The sequence below is a fragment of the Berghia stephanieae genome, chromosome 11 (genome assembly GCF_034508935.2).
Source record: "Berghia stephanieae isolate SIO BIC M18660-M18661 chromosome 11, UCSD_Bste_1.3, whole genome shotgun sequence".
In the NCBI taxonomy this organism is placed as follows: domain Eukaryota; kingdom Metazoa; phylum Mollusca; class Gastropoda; order Nudibranchia; family Aeolidiidae; genus Berghia; species Berghia stephanieae.
Window position 1 is genome coordinate 8,915,277 of NC_088370.1, and position 9,809 is coordinate 8,925,085.

The following is a 9,809-nucleotide window of genomic DNA, read 5'->3' on the forward strand; positions in this document are numbered from 1 at the left end:
ACTAGGGAAACCCATGAACGTTTTAGGGGTTAATACAGTTCAGGAACATTACTCAAAACGCGGTGGCAAAAAAAATAACAAAGCCAAGTGCCGTAAACACTCTATCTATAGACAAGTTTGAAAAAAGACCTGAGTGACGTCTACTTCGTTCCTTCTATACTTACATAGCTCCGGTTATCATTAGTTTCATGGTGGGATTGAGGGCCAAGCCCATGCCTAGGCCAATTAGTACCATGCTGAGGAACACTGACCACAAATCACTGGAAGAAAAAAAAGGATAATAATAATGATGATAATAATAATAATAATAATTAATAAATAATAATATAATAATAATAATAATAATAATAAAAATAATAATAATAATAATATATAATAATAATAATAATAAAATAATAAATAATAATAATAATAATAATATAATATAATAATAATAATAATATATAATATATAATAATAATAATAAAAATAATAATAATAATAATATATAATAATAATAATAATAATATTAATAAATAATATAATAATTAATAATAATAATAATAATAATAATAATAATGATATAATAATTAATATTAATAATAATATAATAATAATAAATAATAAAATATAATAATAATAATAAATAATAATAATAAATAATATAATAATAATATAATAATAATAATAATAATAATAATAATAATAATGATTTGATAAGAATGAGATAATAATAATGATAATAATGATGTAGAATATGAAAATGATGAAAAATGATAATAATGATGATATAAAATGATAATATGATGTAAAAATAATGATAATAGATGATATATAATGATAATAATGATGATAATAAATGAAAAATGATGATATAATAATATAAAATAATAATGATATATATAGATGATGATATAATTGAGATGAGATAATAATGAATATGGTGAATAATAATGATAAAATTGATAATAATAATATAATAATAATTAATAATAATAATAAAATAATAGATTGATAATAATAATGATATAATGATGATATAATGTAATAATGATAAAATAATAATATGATGGTAATAATAATAATGATAATAATGATGATAATAATAATGATAATAATGATGATAATAATAATGATAATAAGGGCTGACTTTGGTAGAAAAGGTAACCCCGGCGACGGCCCCATGAGTAGAAGTGCGATAATTATACAGAGTAGCCCAAACAATAGTATCTTGACTGGCTGGTTCTGTAAGGGGGAGGAAGTAGATTTTATCATTATCATCATCCACATCATCATCATCATCATCATCATCATCATCATCATCATCATCATCATCATTTTCATCATCATCATCATCATCATCATCATCATCATCATCATCATCATCATCATAACAATCATCTCATCCTCACATCATCATCTTCATCATCATCATCATCATCATCGTCGTCGTCTCATCATCATCATCATCATCACTCGCTCATCATCATCATGATCATCATCATCATCAGGATAGATCTTGGTCGCTTTGCGTATGAAGCGAGTGATTTACCAACTGAGCTATTGATCGGGTTCAGTGTTTTCTAAGCTACGATGGAAGAAAAAGTTGGGTTTTGTTTTGGTCAGTGCCTTAATCCAGATTTATGGGTTTGAGTTTGACAGCTTTGCCAGAGGAATATAGATAATCTATCAAACAAGATGTCTGATGTCAACAGGAATCACCAATGTTGACATGGTGAGATACCGTCCCTATCATCACGGAATATAGATAATCCATCAAACAAGATGTCTGATGTCAACAGGAATCACCAATGTTGACATGGTGAGATACCGTCGCCTATGCATTCCACGAAGGAATATAGATAATCCATCAAACAAGATGTCTGACGTCAACAGGAATCACCAATGTTGACATGGTGAGATACGCGCTATGCATTCACGAGAATAAGATACATCAAACAAGTGTCGACGTCAACGGATCACAATGTTCATGTGAGATACCGTCGCTATGCATCCACGAAGGAATATAGATTAATCCTCAAACAAGATGTCTGACGTCAACAGGAATTCACCATGTTGACATGGTGAGATACCGTCGCCTATGCATTCCACGAAGGAATATAGATAATCTATCAAACAAGATGTCTGATGTCAACAGGAATCACCAATGTTGACATGGTGAGATACCGTCGCCTATGCATTCCACGAAGGAATATAGATAATCCATCAAACAAGATGTCCGAGTTTAACAGAAATCACCCATGTTGTCCAAAGTGAGCGAATTTGGGATTTATAATCTTGCCTAAAAAAAAAACAAAAAAAAAAAAAAACAACAAAAAACAAAACAAAACAAAACAAATGAAAGTGCCTTAAGTGAGACTGAAACCGGGAACCTTACATGTCACCTTAACCTTAACCAGTCGGCCACTTCCTCCACTTTAATGGGATTTATGTAAGTTCATTTGTGGATTTTGCGCTATATAAAAGCTCGAGTGGTTTTTATAATTTGCTACAGATCCGATTGCTTACCTTTGCGTCCACGAAATATCCTGACACAGGTGATGACAGCGCAAAGGCCATGGAGTTTGTCAAAAATACCAGTCCGACTTTGGATGGGGGGAGGTCAAACTGGAATGGATATAGGTAGTGGTGGTGATGGTGGTGGGGGTGGTGGTGGTGGTGATGGTGGTGGTGGTGTTGGTGGTGGTGGTGGTGGTGATGGTGGTGGTGTTGGTGTGATGGTGGTGTGGGTGATGGTGGTGGTGTGGTGGTGGTGTGGTGGTGGTGATGGGGTGTGGTGTTGGTTGATGGTGGTGGTGGTGATGGTGGTGGTGGTGGTGGTGATGGTGGTGGTGGTGGTGGTGGTGGTGGGATGATGGTGGTGGTGGTGGTGGTGGTGATGGTGGTGGTGGTGGTGGTGGTGATGGTGGTGGTGGTGGTGATGGTGGTGGTGGTGGTGTGTGTGGTGGTGATGGTGGTGGTGATGGTGGGGTGGTGGTGGTGGTGGTGATGATGGTGGTGGTGTGGTGGTGATGGTGGTGGTGGTGGTGGTGGTGATGGTGGTGGTGGTGGTGGTGGTGATGGTGGTGGTGGTGGTGGTGATGGTGGTGGTGATGGTGATGGTGATGGTGGTGGTGGTGGTGGTGGTGGTGGTGATGGTGGTGGTGGTGGTGGTGGTGGTGTTGGTGATGGTGGTGGTGGTGGTGGTGATGGTGGTGGTGGTGGCGGTGGTGGTGGTGGTGGTGGTGGTGGTGGTGGTGGTGGTGATGGTGGTGGTGGTGGTGATGGTGATGGTGGTGGTGGTGGCGGTGGTAGTAAAAAAAAAACAACAAAAAACAACAAAAAACGAGCTTTTATATAGCGCAATATCCACTAAACGTGCTCAAAGCGCTTTACAAGGGGTCCCTGGCCAACAGCAAAACATAACATGTAGGACGAGACATGACGCCTGTCAGGCGATATTACAAATTTTTGGGACAGAGACAACGCTGTTAAACGGCCAGGTACTCATTTTACACCTGAGTACGGTGAGAGAATGTGAGTAAAGAGCCTTCTCCAAGGACTCAACTATGCGCCAAGCGAAACTCGAACCCAGGAGTTCCGATCCGAAAGCGAGTGTCATATCACTAGACCACATAGCCGCACTGGTGGTAGTAATGGTGGTGGTGGTGGTGGTGGTGGTGTGTGGTGGTGATGTGATGGTGAGGTGTGGTGGTGATGTGGTGTGGTGTGTGGTGGTGATGGTGGTGGTGTGGTGGTGATGTGGTGATGGTATGGTGGTAGGTGGTGTGATGGTGGTGTTGATGGTGTGGGGATGATGGTGGCATGTGGGTGTTGTTATATTGTGATTGGTCATTGTATGTGGTGTCGTGGTGTTATGATGGATTTGATGGTGATGATTGATGGTTTGTGTGATGACGTTTAGTGGTAGGATGAGATTATAATAGATATTATTATTATTATTTATTATTATTATATCATTATTATTATTATTATATTATTTTTATTATTATTATTATTATTATTATTATTATTATTATCATTATTTTATTATATATTATTATTATTATTATTATTATTATTTTATATTATATTATTATTATTATTATTATTATTATTATTATTATTATTATTATTATTATTATTAGTATTATTATTCATTCGACTCCAAAATCACCAAAACAGTTCACACGGAATCACGATAAGCAGAATGAATAAGACTGGTAGTCGGTGCGTTGTAGTTTAGACTTAACGGGAGCGATCTATATTCAGGTTTTCGTCCAACCGAGTCATCAATCACATGATTTGTTGCTGAGCAATGATTGGATTTTTCTTTCTTAACAATAAATGTAAACATACCCATGGGTCAAGTTGAACAAAATGACCAATCGTTTTGTTAGATTTTTTACTTTTCACTAGGTAGGTCACTCTGAGCAAATTTTGCAATGTGACCAATGACCTCGAGTACATGGAAAGGGAATATAGATCATGCCCGTGTTACGGGATGCTTTTGGTCAGGGACCCCTTGCAAATCGTTTTGAGCACGTTTAGTGGATATTGCGCTCTATAAAAGCTCAGTATTTTTATGATGTTGACGATTGATCAGGCCGAATGTTATGCGGCTATATGGTCTTGTGGTATGACACTCGCTTTCGGATCGGAAGGTCCTGGGTTCGAGCCTCACTCGGCGCATAGTTGAGTCCTTGGAGAAGGCTCCCATTTACTCCCATTCTCTCACCGTACTCAGGTGTAAAATGAGTACCTGGCCGTTAATAGCGTTGTCTCTGTCAGAAAAAAATTGTAATATCGCCTAACAGGCGTCATGTCCCGTCCTACATGTTAATCTTGCTGTTGGCCAGGAACCCCTTGTAAAGCGCTTTGAGCACGTTTAGTGGATATTGCTCTATATAAAAGCTGTATTTTTATGATGTTGACGATTAAACCTACCTCATGTAGCCGCTCTGACAGAGTAGGGTCCAGGAACTGGATGCTCATCATGATGGCAAACACATTCAATAGGCCGATGTCGTACATGAGGCTTTTGACCAGGCCGAATGGTGACCCTCTGTGTGTATGTGGTATTGCTGTAGGTGGAGATGATGGTGGTGGTAGTGGTCAAGATGAGGAGGAGGATGATGATGCAGATGATAATGATGATGATGGTGATGATGGTAAATGATGATGATGACCATGGCGATTATAATGCTTGTGGAGGTGAAGAAAATGATGATGATGATGATGATGATGATGATGATGATGATGATGATGATGATGACGATTATGTAAATGATGATGATGATGATGATATGATGATGATGATGTTGATGTTGATGTTGATGATGATGACGATTATGTAAATGATTGTGATGATGATGATGATGATGATGATGATGATGATGATGATGATGATGATGTTGATGTTGATGATGATGACGATTATGTAAATGATTGTGATGATGATGATGATGATGATGATGAGGAGGAGGAGGAGGAGGAGAAGTAGGAGGAGGAGGAAGAGGAGGAGGAGGATAATGATGATGACGATTATCTAAATGATGATGATAATGATGATGATGATGAAGATCGTGATGATGATGATGATATAGAATAACAATGACGACGATGATGAGGATAATGATAATGACGACAAATGAAGGGACATACATTTGGGCTCAGGCAACATCAGGAATATTTGTATTCCGTTCCACATCATCATCCCTCCTATCAACAGGAACGGGAGAATGAAGCCGCCAGCCTAGGGGAGAACAGAAATATCATTCGGGACCTGATGAAAAGGGGTTGAACATTAATTAATCGGATATTATAGAGTTCAAAATGTCGGTGGAAGAAATCACTTAACCTTTTCATTACCGGCCATTTTCAGAATTTTCCCCAAAATGTCACACCACCCAACACAAAAATAGCTTGTATTTGCTCAAACAGAGAAGCAACAAATACATTCTATGGATAATATTGATCAACAAAATAAACTCTACAGAACACTGTCACATTTTTATAGGGAATGAGATTAGCGGAAGAGTAGCGTCCCTTGAACGAGAAACGCATGCGCACATCCAACATAACGTTCTCTCTCTAATAACTTTTCCGCCGGTGACGTCACAGACTATGGGTGACGTCCAATCAAGGGACGCTACTCTTCCGCTAATCTCATTCCCTATAGCTATAATAAAACGTTTTTCTTTAAATTGTGTGATTTGCAAAAGAAAACTGAATGATAAAAGTGCTGTTTGTATTGTAACGAATGTGACGATTTTCCTATGGTTGGTAAGGAGAGGGTTAAAAGGAATTATGTACCAAACAACAGGTTGTAATTTTTATTTCCTTGCAGAAGAGACATGTGCACCTGTAAATATTCAAGAATGGCTGAAACATTTTAAAACAAAAACTTTAGCTTTTATATTAAAAAAAAAAAATTAATTAAACAAACACCGAACGTTTCGGTCTCAAAAGCCTTCTTCATCCAACAACAAAAACATAATACATTATTGTTTTGTTTTTTTGTTTTTGTAAGAAATTTATATTTTTATTGTTTTATGTTGTTGTTGTTGTTGTTGTTGTTGGCTGAAGAAAGGTTTTGAGCCCGAAACGTTCCGTGTTTGCTATTTTGTTCTTTTTTTTTAAAGCTGTTATAGTTATTTTTGTTTATCAAAGTAAAACTTATGGCTATAGCCCAACCAATATAGGTGCGGGAATCCTATATATTGAAACGCAATGGGCTTGAAAGGAACTGGTAGGTCATGTATTTACCTCATACAGAGCTCCTCCGACGACGGGTCCGGACATAAACCCCACACCATGTACAGCTTGTGTGATGCTCTATCGAAAGAAACCATGATTATAATGTTATAATATGTGACCCTCCGTCTCAAAACGGTATTATGTCGGGATGAGTCAGACCCCAAAAAGTGAATTTAGAGATAGAATGATGAGAAATTGGAGTTTAGAAGTTTTTGCAATGCAAGAAATAGTCTTTATACTCCACCATAACGTACAGAAATTAAACCCAAGTTTGATATTTGTGGCTATGAATTCAATTTCCCTTACCGAGTAGATCCCGACATAATACCGCTTTGATACGGTGGGTCACATATGTCACCCATTGTCTAAAAACGGCAATATATCGTCATTAACCAGAAGTTAAAAAAGTAGAATTGAGCTTCGAGATTTTATTGAGATTTTATATAGCGCAATATCCACTAAACGTTCGTAAAGTGCTTTACAAGGGGTCCCATGCCAACAGCAACACTTTACATGTAGGACGGCACATGACGCCAGTTAGGCGATTTTACAAAAAATAAATGTTCGGACAGAGACAACGCTGTTTAAAGGTCAGGTTCTCATTTTACTCATGAGTACGGTGACAGAATGTGAGTAAAGAACGTTTTCTAAGGACTCAACTACGCGCTGAACCCAGGACCTTCTGATCCGAAAGCGAGTGTCATACCACAAGACCACATATGTTATACTTCCGGATGGCAATGTTATGAGTTTCTTAGGAAATTAAATAAAATAACACCATTAGACCGAATATTAATATACTTAAATACAACAGTGATTGGGTAGCTGGGTCTGCTAGATCTGGCCGAAAAAAACAACAACTTTGAGATAGATTAGCATCCCATCCAAAGGGTAGCAAGCAATTGCTATTAATTATACATTTCACGCTTTACAAAGTGGGTTAAACTCCTGCTCCGTGGACCTTCATGACCCTGAAGGACTTTCAATAATATAGATAATATGAACTTGACGTCACTCGGGTCTTTGTTATTGTTGTTTTTTCTTTTTTTTGCCATCCGCGTTTATAAGTAATTCTCACTAAACTGTATTAACCAGACTATAAACGTCCAAGGTTACACATAGTTTTGTGTATTGGCCCGTTATACTTCCGGATGGCAATGTTGTGATTTTCTTAGCCGATCACATAGCATCGATACTTACAAAAACCGTTGCTGTATGCTGAGGAAACTCGTTGGCCAAAATAGAAAACCCAGCGGTCATGAAGGCAGAAATTCCAACACCCTGAAATAGTCGACACAAGAGGCTTGGGACGATGAAGGACCCTGACAGAATTCAACAAGGCTTGGAGAATAGATAGACAACAGTAGGAATGAGTGAATAAACGAATGAATGAATAGATGAATAAATGAATGAATGAGTGGATGAATTAAGGCAGAAATTCCAACACCCTGAAATACTCGAAACGAGAGGCTTGGGATGATGAAGGACGCACCCCCCTGACATAACTCAACCAGGCTTGGAGAATAGATATGAAACAGTAGGAATGAGTGAATAAATGAATGAATGAATGAATGAATGAATGAATGAATGAATGAATGAATGAAGGCAGAAATTCCAACACCCTGAAATACTCGACACAAGAGGCTTGGGATGATGAAGGACGCACCCCCCTGACAGAACTCAACCAGGCTTGGAGAATAGATAGAAAACAGTAAGAATGAGTGAATAAACGAATGAATGAATAGATGAATAAATGAATGAATGAGTGGATGAATTAAGGCAGAAATTCCAACACCCTGAAATACTCGACACGAGAGGCTTGGGATGATGAAGGATGCTCCCCCCTGACAGAACTCAACCAGGCTTGGAGAATAGATAGGAAACAGTAAGAATGAGTGAATGAATGAATGAGTGAACGAATGAATGAATGAATGAATGAAGGCAGAAATTCCAACACCCTGAAATACTCGACACAAGAGGCTTGGGACGATGAAGGACCCTGACAGAACTCAACCAGGCTTGGAGAATAGATAGAAAACAGTAAGAATGAGTGAATGAATGAATGAATGAATGAATGAATGAATGAATGAATGAAGGCAGAAATTCCAACACCCTGAAATACTCGACACAAGAGGCTTGGGATGATGAAGGACGCACCCCCCTGACAGAACTCAACCAGGCTTGGAGAATAGATAGGAAACAGTAAGAATGAGTGAATAAATGAATGAATGAATAGATGGATGAATTAGTTAATGAATGGATGAATGGATGAAGGAATGAATGAGTGAATAGATGGATGACTGTGAATGGATGAATGAATGAGTGAATGAATGAGTGAATGAGTGACTAGTAAATGAATGACTGAATGAATGAATGAATGAATGAATGAATGAATGAATGAATGAATGAATGAGTGAATGAATAGATGAAAGCGACGTCAAAAAGGAGCAATAAAGTTTATCTTATCTTTGTTGTATTACCTTATCTTATCTTACCATAGTTGGACTTACCAAAAGATAATGGTGGAGGATCCGGCAACCAAAGCACCCGCCACGTACATGAACTTGGCGCCAATTTGGGGCATCTAATCAAATATATTGTAGGGAAATAGTAAATATTGGTGACACATTGACATATATATATATATATATATATATATATATATATATATATATATATATATATATAAATTATAATATATATAATATATATATATATATATATATATATATATAAATATATATAATATATATAAGCAGAGATATGATAAATCGATAAAATCAAATTGTTTGATTCAAGCGTTAAAAACATTTGTTGTATGTAATGTCTACTATTTATTATTATTATTATTATTATTATTATTATTATTATTATTATTATTATTATTATTATTATTATTATTATTATTATTACTATCAATAGAATTATCATCATCATCGTTAACATCATTAACATCATGATCATCATCATCATCCTCCTCCTCATCACATGTCTCTCCTCTCATCCTCCTCCCATCATTCATCATCATCATCATCATCTCTCTCTCTCATCATCTCATCATCATCATCATC

The 9,809-nt window shown here is 36.8% G+C and overlaps 1 protein-coding gene across 1 annotated transcript in view; it reads right to left on the reverse strand.

The window, feature by feature from the left end:
• Window positions 1-9,322, reverse strand: part of LOC144956324 (MFS-type transporter SLC18B1-like) — an 11,804-nt gene extending 2,482 nt beyond the window's left edge. Inside the window, exons 1-7 of the mRNA XM_078886821.1 lie at window positions 9,249-9,322; window positions 8,696-8,756; window positions 7,939-8,019; window positions 6,748-6,816; window positions 6,295-6,363; window positions 5,644-5,734; window positions 4,927-5,063 (exon numbers count right to left, since the gene is read on the reverse strand). Of these exons, the coding sequence (XP_078742947.1) occupies window positions 4,927-5,063; window positions 5,644-5,734; window positions 6,295-6,363; window positions 6,748-6,816; window positions 7,939-8,019; window positions 8,696-8,756; window positions 9,249-9,322 (582 nt within the window). The remainder of the gene's footprint in view (window positions 1-4,926; window positions 5,064-5,643; window positions 5,735-6,294; window positions 6,364-6,747; window positions 6,817-7,938; window positions 8,020-8,695; window positions 8,757-9,248) is intronic.
• Window positions 9,323-9,809: the final 487 nt, after the last annotated feature.